At 33.8% G+C, this 19,958-nt stretch overlaps 1 protein-coding gene across 1 annotated transcript; it reads left to right on the top strand.

Moving 5' to 3' along the window:
• The first annotated feature begins 2,769 nt into the window (after positions 1 to 2,769).
• Positions 2,770 to 19,317, top strand: LOC100375437 (translocation protein SEC62-like). The gene is made up of 8 exons (XM_002737953.4): positions 2,770 to 2,841; positions 10,695 to 10,812; positions 11,194 to 11,299; positions 13,328 to 13,466; positions 13,772 to 13,870; positions 14,515 to 14,575; positions 15,097 to 15,216; positions 16,056 to 19,317. The coding sequence occupies exons 1-8, from the start codon at positions 2,806 to 2,808 to the stop codon at positions 16,493 to 16,495; spliced, it is 1,119 nt and encodes a 372-aa protein (XP_002737999.3). The 5' UTR covers positions 2,770 to 2,805; the 3' UTR covers positions 16,496 to 19,317.
• Positions 19,318 to 19,958: the final 641 nt, after the last annotated feature.

Raw genomic sequence — 19,958 nt, forward strand, 5'->3', positions numbered from 1 at the left:
CATATAATTAGAACACATGTGAACAAAGAAATAATTCGGTATTGGTTAAAATGTATAGGTGGTGATTCCTCTGTTTTAGTAAAAGAATGTTATGGCTATCAATATGACAGGGTAGAAAGGGGATTTAATTGTTGGGAAACATATGTTAAGGATTTGTTATGTAATTTTGGTTTTGCACACGTATGGGAAAGCCAGTATGTGAATAACCCAAATTGTTTTCTGCTACAGTTTAACCAACGGTGTCTAGATATTTCCCAGCAACAGTGGCATGATCAGATTGGTAATAGTTCAAAATTATGCACTTATTCTAAATTTAAAAAAATATTAGCCAGGGAAAAATATCTGGATTCTATTACTATAAGTGTTTTAAGAAAATCTCTCACTTGTTTTAGGATATCTGCTCATGATCTCATGACTGAAAAGGGTAGGGCATTGGGAATACCACTTGACTAAAGACTGTGTCCTCTTGGTTGTAATCACATTAAAAACGAATTCCACTTTCTATTACAATGTCCCAAATTTGAGGAAATTAGAACTCGTTTTATACACAAGTTTTACTATTGCCCAGCGCTTGAAAGGACATTTATTTTGCTACTGCAATCTGAAAATACACATACAATACAAAATCTTGCAAAATACGTATTCTACTCTTTACAAAAACGTCATGTTTTGTTGGTATTCATAGGTGAAGTATAAGTTTGTAATATTCAGACAAGTAGTAGCAGTGGTTATTTGTGTCAAACGATCTATTTATTTATTTGTGTTACATTTAAAGGGGCACCTTCCAGCTAAGCCTAATCTCACAACAAATTTACTTTCTGGATTAAAATAACACTGGATAACAAAAGATAGATTAACATTGTAAACAACATAAACAATAGTGTCCCATGATTCTTTGGTGCAATCCATGGGATTGAGCGGTTCCCCTTTAAGTGTGTACATTATGGCCTATGGCCAATGGTACTGAAATATAAAAAAATAAAATAAAATAATATCAACTCGTTACAATTGGATACTAACTTGCTATAACAAGATTCTAATTCGTTACAATTGGATACTAACTCGCTATAACGAGATTCTAATTCGTTACAATGGGATACTAACTCGCTATAACGAGATTCTAATTCGTTACAATGGGATACTAACTCGTCATAACGAGATAATTACACGTTACAATGGGATACTAACTCGTCATAACGAGATAATTACACGTTACAATGGGATACTAATTCGTTACAATGGGATACTAACTCGTCATAACGAGATAATTACACGTTACAATGGGATACTAACTCGTCATAACGAGATAATTACACGTTACAATGGGATACTAATTCGTTACAATGGGATACTAACTCGCTATAACGAGATTCTAATTCGTTACAATGGGATACTAACTCGTCATAACGAGATAATTACACGTTACAATGGGATACTAACTCGTCAGAACGAGATAATTACACGTTACAATGGGATACCAATTAGTTACAATGGGATACTAATTCGTTACAATGGGATACTAACTCGCTATAACGAGATTCTAATTCGTTACAATTGGATACTAACTCGCCATAACGAGATACTTACTCGTTACAGTGGGATACTAATTCGTTACAATGGGATATTAACTCGTCATAACGAGATACTTGCTCGTTACAATGGGATACTAATTCGTTACAATGGAATACTAACCCGTCATAACGAGATAATTACTCGTTACAATATGATACTAATTAGTTACAATGGGATACTAACTCGCCATAACGACATACTTACTCGTTACAGTGGGATACTAATTCGTTACAATGGGATACTAACCCGTTAAAATGGGATACTAATTCGTTACAATGGGATACTAACCCGTTAAAATGGGATACTAATTCGTTACAATGTGATATTAACTCGTTATAACGAGATACTACTAGTAACTGTTTTAATGAGGTCGTCGTATTTAACTCGTAATGAACAGGATACCTCCTCGTTACAACGAGTTATTTAGTCGTAATAATAAGATTATAATAATTCGTAATGCATTCTGACACGTAAATGGACACAGCTATCAAAATATTACTGTAATAATAATATATAACAATAATAATAATAATAATAATAATAATAATAATAATAATAATAATAATAATAATAATAATAAATAGAGGCGTGTTTGGTAATTATGATCAGGGATGTGTCAAAATTGTTTATTCCACATACGAAGGAGTAAAAAAATGTTATTGTGTTAATTTGCATGTGAACAGAATACGTGTTTAGGACCACGATTTAACAAAACTACTGTAAAACATTGCTAGTGAAGCAATAAATGGGTCAAGTATTGTGCACGAGTAAATTGCCACAGACCCCCTACTGTGGAATACTTTATTTTCGATTGGAATTAATTTTCAATATTTTCGCTGAAAGAATGATTCAGTGAAAATAAAATCCAGTGAATATGCTTTTTTCCTATATTTTACATTCAACTCGTCAAAAATTAGTGAAAATAAATTCCATACAAAACACCTAAAAAGTCTATTAAGCGAAAAATAATTCCAGCTAAAATAAAGTATTTTAAATCGGCTCTGAGCCCACATGATAAACTTAAAATAATATGTATGACTCTAAACGAGAATAGATAGTTGTTTGCTTGTTTTGTTTTTACACATAAACCACATGTTTATATAATAGTATAGTCAATGTGTAAACAAATCATTTATTCGCGTTCACAGACGTATTTGATTCAAGTGCCTGTGAACTCGAGAGAAGAAAATTATTATCATACAGTTAGAGGGCCCAAATACGTGTATCACCAAAATGGCGGCCAGAAGACCCAAGCAGAAGAAACGCAACGTGAGTTTTTCAACTCATCTTTCTCTTCTCGTTAGGTTTAAAGTTTACCCTTGATGTATTTTGATGAAAGTACGACCAACAGATTCGTTTTCCCATCAATTCAGTTTCCGAAACGGTATGAGGCAGGGATAGTCTGATATAATATGGTATGGCCAGCCGACACAAATTTTGTTCATAGACGTTGTTGTGATCGTAGACATACAGCTCATTTCAGTCAATATTCTCGTAACTGTTAACTTCCCTGATAGATTCGTTTGTTTGATATCGTGTATTGAGACGTCTTCTATGGTAGAGTTTGACTTTTACGCTTGTATATGTGGATTATATCAATGTTCACCTTAGTGTAACAGTATTATATTTCATCATTTTATCGCGTTACCCTGCCTCTAGTGCCACTGTCATTCTCGAAAATAAATAATATAGACCCTTGTCTGTAATTCTTTAATCCGAGCAGTCAGTAATTGTATAAAGTACGCATGTCTAGAGTTGATATCATTGTTTATCATTTCTGTAACTATCCAGGCCGCTAACCAGTGTTGGTACGCATCACACAATATGCGTGAATATAAGGTCCGGTTAAATAATGCCACTACGGTCTATGTGTATTTGAATAAAAGTACGCATTGGACTAGTTTCTACTGAATCTAATTGAAATCTTTTGTAAATTTGTGGAAATTTAAAATCTTGGTGGTGTAATCGCTGTAATCTGCTATTATCCAGTGGCTATGTCTTCTCCTACAGTACAGTACAGTATTATTTAGTTCACACAATGTAAAAAAAAAGATCACCAGTATTTGTTCACACTGTGTAATATAGCATTGCAACACCTGTGATCCTGGTTAGTTGTTCGTCGACTCAAAACAGATTTATGAACATCTGTCAAAGTGCAAATCCCCTTGGCCTCTATTTCAAATGATGCTAGTAGCTGAAGGGGCATTGCTGCTTTGTGTTTTATATGTGTAGTATACAACATGTTTGTGAAACATTGTTTGTTTACATGAATTTTGAACACACAGGTACTGTAAACTGTTTATGGTAGCAATAGGGGTAAAATGAGTTACAAATTTATCTGTGATTCAGACATGTTTTGAAGAATGCTAATATAACAGCCTATATACATCATGTGTTACTGGTAGCTTGGTGTACGACATTTTGTTAACACCAAAAAACTCAAGAGAAGCCTGAGAACAAGAATGATGTACAAAATACCTAGAGATTCTTGGAACATGAATGCAAAATAATAGTAATTTAATCTGTGCATAAAATATAGACTGTGGTGTATTTTGTACCTTTTATTGGAGTGGATAAATATCAAACGTTTCCCAAACATTTGCAGAAGTTCTATTAACAATATATTGCCATTGTATTAGCATTGGACACGCTATGAAAACTATGATGTATCTTTCACCCCCCAAATTCGTCCCCCTTTCAGGTCCCCCTTTCAGAAATATAGTTCTAGTCACAAAAAAATTATCTCAAAAATATGGTCCGTAATCCATTTTTTTCACATACATATATGTAATATAATTAATAGATAAGTTTGGTTGATTATGCGTCATACAATGAGAGGGTTTGTCAATCCTCGGGGGCGGACATCCAGGCATTTTCTACCGCCTGGCAACCCTCGCGGTGAAAACAAAGACCCCAAACCCGCAGAAAACGGTACTTTGCGGTGGTTGTTGAGAGTCCCCTGAACAGTGTAACAAGATTAACCCTACGTGTGTAACATATATGAATTTGGTTGTTCAGGATTACTTCAAAGTTGAGTTTGTGTTGTTTTCTCGAGTTTTCACCGGCTCCACCGACGTTCCTGGGCAGCACGCACAAAGCCCATAGAAATACGTGGTACAGTGGTGCGCGTCTTAGCAACGTAGAACGTCCGTGACGTAGCTCCGCCCGAGGATATGGAATAATGTAGTACCGGTACTTCTCTCATTGGTACATACACTCTCTAAGTACATCAGATATAGAAACATTAGAAAAATTGCTGAGAACTGGGTAAATTTATTTTGAGATCCCGGTGGAATATTGCAAATGAAGCAGTCCTTGGTGACCTTGACCTTGTTTGGAACGCAATTAAAAGTAGGTTAGATATAGTGAAAGTAAAATATTACAAACGAGTATAAGAAATGTATGATTCCAGGTGGGCAGAAGTTATTTTAATCACTTAAATCAAGATGGACTATACTGGAGTTGGCTTATATAAAAGACACTAGAAAAAGGGACATGCAACTCGGTCATTTCTTTTCCAATTAGGTTGAATCACATCTTATCTCAGATTGTTTATTTGCACGAAATCTCCTGATTTTTGTGATTTGTGTTAACGAGATTAATTTGAGAATATGCAAATTAGGCCACTTCTCATGAACTTACCTATCTTTGCTGTGTGGCCTGTTTGTTATTATGTAAATCGGTGGTACAGCTTGTTTTCAAGATGGCTTCCTCGCATGTTATTGAATATCCAGAAAGTTACAACAGCGAATTTGCAGATGTTTTTGAAAATTTAGAACAAATTTATGACGATGATTGGACAAGTGAAGATGGGGATGACAGTGATTTTGATTTAGGTGAACCTAGTTCAAATAACACAAAAGCAAAGAAGATGGGAAGATGCGACCTCAAACATTTAGAGAGTACATCGACATAACTACGACCAGTACATTTATTAAACTAAATATACTTTTGAAAGTTAAAATTTTATGAGCTACCTTAATTAAAAAATTAAATAGAATAGTAATTAGGTTGAAAAAAGTATTCACAGCCAAGACACTATGGATCTCACTGTTTAGTTTACATTTCTTTTCAACTCAGAGAAACTAAGAATCACAATTTTTGCTTGTTGTATTTTAAATAAAAAAACACGACATCATGATTAAAAATAACAGAAAAGTTAATTAAAAGGAAAATTTGGTCCCACCCTCACAAAAACCTTTGACAAAGTCGATTGCTGGTTCGCCATCTTGAAACAAACTAATTATTTACGCTTTCCTATTCGTCGGAGTAATTAGGAGTTACACTTATTGCAAGTAGAATTTTAAATAAAAAATACGATATCAGCAAATTTAATGAACTATACAAATGGAAAACTTTAAATTGAACATTCGTTAAAAGGAAAATTTGGCTGAAAAAAGGACCCACAGAAACATAGAAAGTCGATCGATGGTTCACCATCTTGAAACCAGTTCATTGTTTGTGCTTTCCAATTCATCAGAGAAATTAGGAATCACACTTTTTGCAAACTGAAAAAAAAGCCAAAAAGTCATGTTCTATAACGATGATACTATAGAAGAGTCTAATTCAGTTTCTGCAGGGAGCTAGGGTCAGTTTGTTTTGAATTATATGGAAATATTCTAATTTCATACCATTTACAAATTCATGATGTTATCATTCCCTCTATCTTTGTGGGAATAAACTTTGTTGCTAAAAAGTTGCAGATTTTTTGAGGAATTTGTTGTATGCTAATTGTGTGATTGAATCACAGCTTATAATTTCTTGCAAATCCTAGATTGGCCAAAAAGTCTAGCTGTGTAATAAATTTTAAAAAAATATTAAAAAAATCCAAAGACTTTTATAAAACTGTATTGAGTAGCCTTTATTAAGCATTGCATTGCTTTGGGTATATATATTTAAATTCTTTTTATTATTTTTAAACCTACATCTACATAATGGTCTACCATCAACTTTGGGATATCTATTTACATGCAAAAAACATTGACATACATATTTATGCATTGAGGTGATCACTGTAGATTCAAAATAATTTTTTTACCAAATTGTTGTACATAGGTTAAGTTTGTCAGTTCAATGGTAAAAAACTGTAATATATAAAGCAAATTTTGTTTTGTCCACTGTCAGAAAAATTAGCCATCAGTAAGTGGGCAGGGCAAACTCTGGTGATGAATAACCCAGATTTTCTCAAATAGGAAAACACCATATATCGTTAGGGATAGGAACTATTTATTGCAGTATTCCCCATGAACAGGGCACCGGGGAAACATCCCCCCTCCCTCTCGCCCCTCCTCTCTCCAACTTTTGCAATATCTTGAAAAATTGTGTTATTACTTGTGTTTTCTAAAATAAAACTAGAAATTAAAATATCATAATTCTTGTATTTTGTAATGAAAGCAAACTGTCTCAAGTGTAAATATCATCAAATGTATATCTGTATTGCGTCTTGTTAAGTAAATACTGTTAATAACAAGTAACCTGTAGAATGCTGTGTGGGTAATATTTTCATATTGATTTTTGTTGCATTTGCAGCAAATAGTTACCAAACAATGATAAATCTATAGGATTGGATATACCTCTCAGCTGGCTTCACATGCATAGTTCAAGACTGCCTAACCGGTGCTTATACCAGGATTTAGTTGCAGCACTGTGGTCTGTGGTTACAGCTTCATTTTCCGAGTAATCACAAGAAATTGACATTACAATAGAAAATAAAAGACTGGCACTCCCATACAATTAATAGCAAGTGAATTTCCTGGAATTGAAACATAGATTTTGAAGTCACTGGTGTAGGCATTGAATAACTTCAAGTTGGCATAAAGACGAGGTAGTTTATTTAATCAGTGCTGAACTAGAGGTTGAAATTAAGTTCGTTGTCATATAATTTGTTTATTTAAATTTCTCCTGAATTCAAATAGAATACACTGGTGAAAGGATGTTTTTGAGGTGTGGTTACATTGTGTATGGAGTGGTAGGGTTGGGTGTCATATATTTTTTTCATTTTCAACTCTCATGAAATCACACAGAATTTCACTTAATTTATTTTCGATGAAAAGTTTTCAAGCATACGGTGTGAATCAAATTTTCACTGTGCTGTGTCAAGTCTCAATAGAGTATGAGGGAAATGGCATTTTCACTGGAATTTATTTTAGCGGAAAAATGTTCACAGTGAAAGGAAGTATTCCACATTATTACATATATACTGCAGTTTATTTTGATTCGTCCCTGAAATCAAAATCGGTACTTCCACACCCCATATGCAAATGAGGTCTGAGAGCGAATAAAGTAGTCCGTTCAAGAGTAGCGTTTTTCGAAACATAGCAGAAATAAACAATATTTAGAAGTACGATACTTTACGTTTGGGTACATGAATATATTTGCCGAGTGAAATGAAATTTGAACAACAGTAATGGTACTTCTAAGCAGTAACTTATTTTGACTAAAACTAATTTGCATATCACCCATGCAGTGATGTTTTTGGTATTTTCACGGTCAATATGCAAATGAACATGGTATTGGCGATTCGCTCCACTTGGATTGCCCTTAAAATCACTTTAATTTTGTGTATCTGTGTGTGTGTGTGATTTCTAGTGTTTTCACGAATTAATTCTTCTGTGATTTGTTTGGCTTGGCCGATTTCGCTCAAACTTATCAGGTAGGTCACACCTTCACCCTAGTTATCAGGAAATGTATCTCCTACAAATTTTGGATACAACACTTCAGACATAGCTCATTTTGCTCAGCTTGAGTTTGGGCACAAAGTTACTATTGGTAAAATCTGAAAACAAATTCTGACCACCGTTTCTATGGAAACAGCCAACAACTGAATTTTTAGGAGGAGAGGGGAAGCATAAAGCCAAAAAACGACTACAGAAAAGGCTGCAGGAAGTAGGGAAATTTATGCTGCTAAAGATAGTAAATAAAAACAAAGCTGTGGAGTACTCACTTGATAAACGCCCTTATAAGATAGGAAAAGAGGATTTGAATCTAGGCGGTTTGAAAACTAATTTGGATTTAATATATCTTTCATATCTTATAGACCAGGAAAACTTTACACCTGAAGCACAGTCTGTGCTTATGAAAACAAAGGACACTTTGATTTTTGTATAAATTTGTGTTGGATTTTGGTATTTTACAGAGCAAAATATGCATATTTAAAAGTTAAAAAAACAAAAAAACTATTTATTTATATACATGAATCCATTTAACTTTTTTGATTTGCTGAACAAAAACTGTCACTGCTCTTTGTACTAATTGCTGTGTTTTTCCGTCTCCAGCTACAATTGGATAAATCCAGTAAATATCTTATACAATGGTGACTTCAGGCTTTAAATAAAATAATCTGATATCACATGGACTTTGGATGTGTTCAAAACTTAACTGTATAATTGCATGGGGCTCTGCCGCATTGCATAATCTGTTAGTTATTTGTCAACTTCAACCCCAAAATATTTAGCCTATAACATTTTTTGCATCAACAAATTTATAGGCAATATGGGTAATAGTTATTATTAAGAACACATTTGTATGATTAACTTTTTAATCTATTGTTCTGAAATAAAATTTAAAAATATATATGCATAAGCGCGTGTGTGAACTGTGGAAAACAGGGTGACCCCCCCCCCCCCATTCGCAAAATCAAAAACAGGGTAACCCCCCTACTGATCCACCCCCAGGCCGAAGTAACTGACCAATCCCTAACAACAGCATACGTCCTAGCAATAAAATAAAATGACTTCTAAGGACTGAATGTTTTTTTGCGAACTTTGTATACGGTGCCCGGTTTTAGTTATAAACCAACGTTTAGCTTCACGTTCATGTCCTACCATGGCAACAGCCGAAAACATATTGCTAGTTTTTTTTTAGTGGAGTGGATCTCCAACCGGCTTGTTTTGATTGGCAAACACGTTCAGCAACATGTTTGGCATATTAGGTGTACATCACATGGACTACTACGATTGAGAGAACTTTAAACCCTGAAGGGCTCTTGGAAGATCCACCTGCAGTAAAATTAGCGATTGCCATGGAGGCGCAACCACCAACATCAAAATCCCAGGAGGTTTCTGCTGGCGACGTTACCCAGTTCCAAATAAAGATCACCAACGCCAAATAAGCAACATTTTAACCAGTAATCAAGATTAATTCAATCCACGGCTAACAAGCAACATCACAAGTGAAGTTGTAGCGTGAAGCTGAGCGACTACTGCTGACGACGTAAGTCATGCTTGCGTGCCTTCACCATTGTATTCAAACGAATCACGTGGTGTGCCGTTCCCTTTCAAACCCGGGATTCGATCAATAGGGGAGTTTCAGTAAAAAAACACATTGCAAATCATGTAAATTCAACATTTTCAAACCAGTATACTAAAACAGAAATGCTCAGCGATGCAAAAGAAGGATATATGTTACTTTTCATTATACACATCTCTGTTGATACAATGCCTCACATATTCTATTCCCAGTTATACCTGCGTAAATGGATTAGCCTCTTTTGATGTTGACATTCAGACTAAAATCACGTGACAGGCTGTTAAAATTGGCTGTTGCATACACTTTCGCCGGTCTGGAAAATGTGTTTAGTTAGCTCTCATTCAAGTAACAATGCAGATTTCCCAGTGGGAGTGAAACTATTCGACTCTGCCATTAAAAAATAGGGGTGTTTTGAGCAAAAAACGAATAACCCTGGAGTGCACACAACACACTGAATTTCGGAACAAATCTTGCATTATTTACAGCAGCAGAATACCACAGAAATATCAGACGAAACGTGGAAACACTATATATATGTATTTCGGCCTGAACCCTCTCTATTGCAATTCCAGGAATTACCCCCATATGTGCAACCATTTTCCACCTTGGTACCACCCAAGCCTGAAAACAAAATCTTAATACCACGCTGAAGCGTTTGGTAAAAATACTCTCATAGAACAGCCAATCATTACATATTCATTCAGAAAGATGTTTTTGATACTGTGTCGATGTCGCCTCTTGCAGGGCTTGACGTTTACTTTTACTTGTTCAAAATAGATGTTTCCTATATATATACTTACTATAGTCTGTAGTTGTCCGAACAACAATTTTAAACCTGTAGTACCTGGACTATATTGAATAATTTCTATTCTTAGAATGAGCCCCAGAAGGAGGAACTGACAAAGGAAGAGACGGCTGTTGCCAAACATATCCGATTTAACCTATCTACCAAGAAGACCACCATTATGGGCCAACAAGGAGAATATTTTACCGGTAAGTTGTACTTATTAATTTTATTTGTATTTATACGATATGACAAGGACTGTGAGGTCAGCCTGACTGCATTATGTCCTCTGAAACTGGTACAATTCTTCCATATAAGGATATTGCTTGATTGGCAAGTAGGTAGAATGTAACGATTTATCTGATTGGACGCTTGATGCTCGGCAAAACACTACACACCTGGTTATTGTGTCACTGCAAATTATTCATGAAGATACTTGAATATCTTTGTAAAAACCTGACTGACTGATTTAATTACTTTGTTTGTGAAACCCTGAACTGGGAGAATTACTGGAACTTTTTTTCTATGAAATTTTTTATTGAATCATACTTATCATGTTGAATGCTGATAATTCTTGTCCTTTTTTGCAGCTGCTAAAGCTGTGGATATGCTGTTGGACTCAAAATGGGCCAGCGGAAAAACCAATGAAACAGAGTTATTTACCACAAGGCAGACCGTTGTAGATTACCTCGATGGGTGAGTTGATACCTGGGATTTATTTATTTATTTATTTCCGTGATGAAATTATGAAAAATTAATGTTATTGCAGGTTTAAAGTACCATGGCAGGCAACCAAATCAGTAATCTTTTTTATTTAGTTTCTTTGTGGTGTATTTACTGTTCTTGTATTTTGACTTTTCATGGACAAAACTCCACTTATTATCATAATTGTGGCATAAAACCATTGCCAATGTGGAGATATAAAGCAATGACTATTTGACCAGGACTTGATGTGAAGGGTTTACAACAACCAGACTTAAAAGAAACTGAGTTTCATCATTCATGAGCATCTATTAAGCCCCGTATGGGATTTATGGAAGCTGACTTTCATTGGGGATCACATGCAGTCACTTTCTTGGGATCTTAGAGAGGCACCGTGACTTTCACTGGGGTCCTAGAGATCTTCAGTGATTTTCTCAGGGTGCTGGAGAGGCACCATGACTTTCACTGGGGTCCTAGGGAGTCACAGTGATTTTCTCAGGGTGCTGGAGAGTCACTGCAACTTTCATTGGGGTCATAGGGAGTCACAGTGATTTTTATTGGGGTCCTAAGGAGTCATTGATTTTCACTGGGGTTTTAGGACTTTCAATAGCACCCTAGGGAGTCACAAACTTTTACTGGGGTCCTATGGAGCTATGCTTACTCTCACTGGGTCCTGGAGAGTCACATTGACTTTCATTGGGATCCTAGGGAGTAATATTCATACACATTTGCAAACCTACCAATAAAATCTTAACAAACAACAAGATGTCAGATAATCAATATAAGCACTCCTATGAATTGGGTGCCAAACTTCAAGATCTGAAGCCAATAGAAAATCTGTTTAGTCCAAATTTATCAAAATGAAAACAATGCAAAAATACATCAAAAGCAAAATGTTGCATCCACATTTTGAAAGGAAAATTGTACTCAAAAATATGTATTCTGTATTTGACAAACAGTTCATTAGACAAAACATTTTTTTGTTGAAGTATATAAATTTTGAAAAAAAAACAACTTAGGAATTTGTTTCAGCTATTAGAACAGAATTATAGAGCTTTTATAATACTAATTTAAAAACGCAATTCAAAAACAAAGATTGCAGTGTTTGAAGATGTAGATTCTCAGGAGGCAACAGTACTGTTCACTTCTCTCTCCACTGGACATCAACTAACTATTTGAGTTGATTTGCATACAAAGCAGAGCTTGCAACATGATAGTTATTCCTAGAGGACGTTTTTTTTACTTTTCAAATAATACAGTAGTCACACAATGAATATAATAAGACAGTTCATATTTGTCTCAGTAAATCATTAATTTTTGACAGACACCTGTACAAAATACTTGGGCAAAAGCCAGCTAAGATTTTCCGTTATCTTGCATGGTTTATGAATCTATTCACATCTAAATGCAGCACTTTTTTTCTGAGATGAGGCATTTGTTTTTATACTAAAATATCTGAATAATTTTGAATAAAGCTAGAAATTATGTCCCTTAAAATAACTAAACAAATTAGGGACCAATGTTTTTGTAAGATATTTACATCAATCAATCGATAGACTGCTTTCTCACTGCAGTTTCAATTCTAAAACTTGTTTGTATTCAAAAATAATTATAACAATGCATATTCATATTGAAACAAACTATGATAAAAAGAAATAATATTAAATAACAAAGGGCAAGGTCACCAGAGTTCAACTATGTTTATGATTTTTTCCCACACATTTTGATTAACACCTGTTACCAATGGTAATGTCTATTCATTTAGACCAGAGCTTGATGTAGTTGTAGGAAATGCATAAAAATGGGAAAACTATTGCACCATTGTTTTGGCAGGATAATAATGTATTTCAAAGGGGCATATGACGTCACCATGTCATTTTTGCAACATATAAAACAAATGTAAAATACTGTGTTTTTTTTCACAAAAATTTGAACTAGCGCGACTTGCCGCTGGGTTTTAATTGTCTCTGCCCCATTGGAACATCGTTTGCTTACAGTTTGCAGTTCATTTTTTTTTTACAGATTGCTACAGAAAGGATTATTCTATCGAGCCGTTAAAGTATTCAAAGAGAAGAAGGAGAAAGATAAAGAGAAAAAGGAAGCAAAGGAGAAAGGAGATGCTGGTGAGAAAAAAATAAAGAAAAAGAAAAAAGAAAGAAAGGTGAGAACTGATGTGTTTTGCAGGAGGGACTTATTACTACTTTTCCCTGGATGCTTTAGTTGTCAGTATGACAATTGTAAATTTGTAGGTCTTGATAAAATAGTTTTGTTTGTAAACATTAACAAAATTTCCATAAAAAACCATAAATAGGAAAAGTTCGGTCGATTTTTGGTGATCACATTTGTAAAACTTGTTCCTACACAATTAATACACATACTTCAACATACGTTACTGAGCAGTAAGTTGATACAACATCAAATGATTTTTCCATATTAGCTTAGACAATCTATTCCCATATTTTGCAGGAAAATGAAGACACTCCTACAGGAAAGAAATTAAAAGAAGTTAAACGAAAATTTAAATTAGAACCACATGATGAACAGATATTTATCGATGGCAGTGATGTAAGTGGGAATCTCAATTCTTTGTGTTTACTTTTTAAGAAATAAAGTTACGTGAAGTAAACATTATGCATATGAAAAGCTGTACATAACTTGTTTCCATGGAAACAAAGACAGTAATTTCCCTGTCACTTTAAATCTATGGTGGCCATTTTGAATTGAAAACTGATCAGAATAAGAAAAATTTAAAAACTAGTTTAGGTATTCCTCAGAATTTAATTTTTTAGTGGTTAGCAAGACATGATGCTCATCTCAACGATAACAGTGAGAATATTTGTAGCTTTTAAATGGTTTTAGTCAGCAGTAACGCGATTGTTAGAACTAAAGATAAAGTGTGGAACCTATAACTGATAGATGGTACAGCAGTTTGCATGTTCTCTTGCACCAGGGATATTCTTGGTTCTATTGTCGACCCTACCTATTCAGTCACTGAAAAACAAATAGGTGTAACTGTAAAATACTTTTTTTTGCTTGGAATGTATTTTCCTTATTTTCGCTAATTCAGTGAATATACCTTTGTTCTGTATTTTACATTCAACTCTTCGAAAATTAGTTGAAATAAATTCCATACAAATACCCAAAAAATAATTGAAAGTATTTTACAGTATTTTACAATGTCTTCATCTATTGATGCTTTTTTTTTACAGGCATATGTATGGGTATATGATCCTACTCATCCAAAAACGTTTATAATGGGACTTCTACTTGGTATGTCAATTTCATTCATAGAAGCTTTTCTGATTTCTTGTACATTGAAATGATTTTATGGTAATCTTTAAGAAGTGTGCATAAAATCCATGTGGGGACCTAAGCATAGTGTTAGAGTTTAATTCTGAGTGCATATGAATTTAAAACATTATTACAGAATGTTTTGTACAGAAACCACATAATTATATAGAGTACAACAAATTTTGAACCAGTGAATATATCGGCATTCAATACTAAATAAATATACTACAAGGTTATTATGAGAATTTATAGAGGAGATCTGTGTGATTGTTTTAGATGCATGATTTGTCGTAGTCTTCTAATAAACGTATTAGGTAAACAGAAACATTTTTCTGACTTCAGAATTCACCTGTACTCGTATAAAAATCTTTAAATTTTTTATTGAAGTCCTAGATTCCTTCAGTCAGCAAGCTAATCCAATATTTTGGAATTCCATTTTGACTCAAGATCTCTACAAAATCTGTTCTTTCAATTTGTTTGTGTTTGTTTTTATTACACAGTGATTGGTGCTGCAGCCGTGTGTTTATTCCCCTTATGGCCGTGGTGGATGAGACTTGGTACCTACTATATCAGCTTAGTGGCAGCATGTCTTGTTGGCGGTATACTTGTCTTAGCTTTGTGTAAGTGCCACTAGAAATCTCATTAAAAGAAGTATCATTTTGATATGATGACATTTCTTGATAATAACTTTGCTACATATTGTGTCAGTTTGGTTTGGAAGTGAGCAAAACAAAAAAAATGGGTCATTTATTCCGCCATTTTCAGTTACACCAACGGCACTACTTTACATATCAATACACTCGGGTGATCAGATGACATATAACATCATTACAAAATTATGTATTCTGCAAGCATGCAATAAAGTAGTCCCAAAAACGTCACAGGCAAATTAAAGGAATATGCATTCGGTTTCAGTGTTAACAAAATTATTAGCCATAATTCAGTTAATTGTGAAATATTGAAAAGGGTGACATGCTATGGTTGGTATAGCAATGGTTCCGCATTATTTTGGTTCGAATAGGGCTTTGTCTATCAGTATACATGGTAGTGTTGATGTACTGGCTGAACCCTAACGCTGCGGTGCAAATCTCTTTGCAAAATGAGTCAAATCAATTAGTTTGCTAATTAGGTAGCAAATTTGATGGCCATGTTGCGAAACTGTAGTTCCATGCACACATGGCCCACCAAGAATTGTTATTTTATAAAATCGGTATGGGCAGCTTTTTATTTTTATTCTGATATTGTCATTAGATTTGTGATTTTTGATGAAAACTTTATTTTTATATAATATTTTTTTTGACAAAAAATCCATAATAATCTATATCAGATGTAATACACATACCTCTAACAAATGCACAGTGACCACAAATGTGAAAACAAATTCTCTTGATCTTAGAGCATTAATGATGCCATTTACTTGAATTAAACTAAATATTTTGCATATGATTTCCTTCTACAGTCAGATGTATTTTGTTTGTGTTCATATGGATCTTCACGATGGGAAAGCATCACTTCTGGCTCCTACCAAACCTTATGGCGGATGTTGGAATTTTAGAATCATTTAAACCGTTCTACACCCACGAAGTTTCCACCACAGAAAAAAATAAAGACGACACTGATGCCAAAAATAAAAAAGAAGAAAAACAGAATGAGGAAAATCAAGAAGAGGAAGAAAAAGAAAGCGGGCAAGATTCTGACGATGAAGCTGAGCAAAAAGACGAAGATGACGACGATGCAGATAAAGATGTTTCTGAAAAAGAAGAAACAGACACAGCCTCAAAAAATGAAAAAGAGAATATCAATGGAAGTAAAAACGGGGAAGGTTTTGAAGTTATTCACCAAGAAGAGATTTCAGCAGCTACAGAAGACATGGAGGAATCAGACTCTCAGCAATCGTGATAAAATTAATGATCTAGTTTGCATTCACATTAAAGTCGTCTTGTTTGTCGACAGAAAACTTGTTGGTTATTTTACAAGTACATTATTACATTGCTCTTTATTTAATAACCCTTTAAATGTCAGTCAACTTTAATCACTTTTCATAATATAAAAACAATATTTTTCACAAAATTCTGATCATGATCTGATCAAAAAATACATAAAAAAATGCACCAACAAAATTTCAATAGGAAAACGTGTGGCTTCCATGGAAACAAAGACGATAGAGATGTGGCTTTTATTCACATTTTATGTACTATCTTGCATTCCAGGTTTCTTTTATTTCCTACACACTTTCACATAATGTTGAATAATTCTGCATTTACAGATCATCAAGCTCATCATTTGCCAATGCTAACCTTGTGGCAGTGCGCCTCTACAGGTGGAATTATAAGTAACTGGCATTTGGAGAGTGATTCCTTCCAGGACATCTCACTGTACATTTTGTATTTTTCTTTTAATATTTGACCTTTGACCACCACCCCCCCCCCCCTTCACTGCCAAATATTTACCCTATGTCAAGGAATGCAATTTTTTTTTTCTGCAATGTCAGTGTTGAATTTTGACAATTTGGAAAATATTGATTAACATTTGTGATGGAATACTTTCATGTTTATTTGTTACGAAAGTGTGATCTTCAGAATATGATACAAGAAAATTTGTCAACTGTATTTTTTCTTGTGTATACTTTAATGATAAGTTGATTTGAAAATAAGACAACAACACGAAAAGAAAGCTTATTTACAGTATGTTGTAAACTTGAGAATCATTTTTTTTGTTTGAAAGTTGAGTATAGTGGTTAAAGGGATAAGGTAGAAATGTACTATTTGGGGGACAATGTGGAAATCACAATATTTGTAGTTCTAGCTATAGTGTAACTGTTTATTATGGTGAGTGAGCGTTACATTCTGTTGTATGATTACAGAAAAGAAACTATGAGAACTATTATAAAGCTTTATTTTATTTGAAAACACAGATTTTAAATGTAATTAGGAATGGTGATGGTTTGTAATTTGTTCTGCCAACAAATTCTATGACTTGAGATTACGTGATTTGAAACCTGAATGATAGAACCCTAACAAAATGACTGCTATTACTGTATTGCAATTACTTTGTTAGTTATGCATGTGTTTACGTAAATGACAGTGTATCTGTGGTTAAAATTAGTCATATTTTAATGATTCAGTAATAATTAAATAAATGTAGTTTTTGTATTGGAGATGCAGTTAATGCAAATAACGTAATTCTAAACTGATCATTTTCTCAAAAAAAATATTATGGTGACTTCATTATGTTTATGCCAACATATTTTTCTATTGGATGATACACATGTGATCTTTCAGGCTGCATATCAGCTGTTGACTGGTTGGAAAGAAACTGCCGATCACATCTTAATGCATTCTGGTTGAGGTTGATTAACCAAGTTTCATGAAAATCTTAAATTGTTAATGCTTTATGAATAGATTTATTGCTATAAAAAGTCATCTAGAAGGGGAAAAATGGGGTTATAAACCATATTACCAGGAAATTGTGTTATTTTACTTTGAGTAATACACAGAAGTTATGAAATTTTTGAAACTCACTACAAAACATTTATAAAATGGGGGGGGGGTGCATAGACACGATTTAATGACACCGGTATCCGGTACTTCTGTTAGTTGTTTGTTGTATGGTAATACATTGGTGATTGAACCTTACCTTGCGTGAAAATTGCTGCATGTCCACTTAAAACCTCATTCATCACACAGATTCTTTTTACGTATTTAAAATTTCAAAAATGAATCAAGTTTACCGGTAATGCTACTTTGACTGTAAAAAGCAAAAATGAAACATTACTGTAAAATACTTAATTTTCACTTGGAATTTATTTTTGCTATTTCTGTTGAAAGGATAAATCAGTAAAAATAAAGTCAAGTGAAAATACTTCTTTTCCTATGCTCTATACTCAGCAAAAATCAGTGAAAATAAACTTCCTCAAAACAACTAAAACGTCTTTTCAGCAAAAATTAATTCCAGCTAATTAAAGTGTTTTACAGTAAAACATCTTTGGTAAAAACAAAAGTGGGAAATGTTACACTAGAGGTCGCTACTTACATGAGGTGTACTATATTAGGTCTAATAGAAGAGCATTTCATTGGATCCAACGATCATTAAAATATGACTTATGTCAACCATTGATACACCTCTGTTATTTACTAAAGTGCATGCTCTACTAATATAGCAAATACAGTATTGCGATTGTGAAATGTTGGATTGAAATATCTTCAATGAACTAATTGTAGACATATTTAACCATAGACAGACGTACCATGCTGTTAAAAGCTTTTATGAGATGTATTTATGGGATATTCAAACAAACGTTGTCAGGAAACATCTTATTTACTGATACAAGTTTTAAATTTCAGCTTGTACATACAAATTTGTAATTTCTCCCATTTCAATTTAAAAAATGTGGAAATCAATTCTTGGTCAATTTTTTTCACTTCTGTCCATGCATAGCAGTACAAACAAGATGCACTTTAAATATGTTCTGTACATAGCACTGTGAGAGTTTATAAAGTGCACGTGTTATAACCCTCTGACATTATTTCATCCGTAGAATTGACCAAATTGACGAGAGAGAGAAAGAGACTATGATGCCAACAAATGCTGTAATATGATTTAATTATTAGTGAATAGGTGCATCAAATATGTTTTATTGATATTCAAGAAGGTTAAGTTTACTACATTGTTTTAAATATTTCTTTTAAGTATTAAAGCAGAAAAAACATACTACAATACAATTGTGCCTTGTTTTTGACTCCTGTGTGCGAAGCACACAATGGGAGTCTTTGCAGTTACTCTATGTGCGTGCTGGTACATAGATATTGCGCAGACCTTATTAGTTTTACACTCCAATCTGTTCTTATTAGTTACCTGATTTGCATAATTAGTTTACAGCTTTTCCACCAATATCTCAAGTACAAGTAAATTTGAATTAATTTTTAATGTGTCTCCAATTCTCTCAGCACACTTGAGTTCTTTCTAAGCTTTCTTTGACTATTGAATGGGATGTGTAGTAGGGATATCCAAGGCTGGGATGTGTACAAGATAAGTATTCAAGGCATTTAAAATAATCTAGTGATGAGTGGCATATCAATAGTGTTAAATCATTTCTCTCCCAAGAATAAGAGTTTAACTCAAAACACTGGTAATTTTTTGAGGGATGTTAGTTTTCAAAGGTCCCGGGACCGATAGACTAGGGAGCTGGTCTACTAGGGGAAGGGGTTCCATATGATAGGAGAATGTGACAGTTATCACACTGCATTAAATACAAAATGGATTTTTCCGTTGATTGAATATTTATTGTTTTGGTTTGTATAAGTATCAACATTCCTTGATTTACTTTTAAAATTATTATGATTTTCATTATGGCTACACAGGT

The sequence above is a fragment of the Saccoglossus kowalevskii genome, chromosome 15, assembly GCF_978046115.1.
Source record: "Saccoglossus kowalevskii chromosome 15, keSacKowa6.1, whole genome shotgun sequence".
NCBI classification, from domain to species: Eukaryota; Metazoa; Hemichordata; class Enteropneusta; family Harrimaniidae; genus Saccoglossus; species Saccoglossus kowalevskii.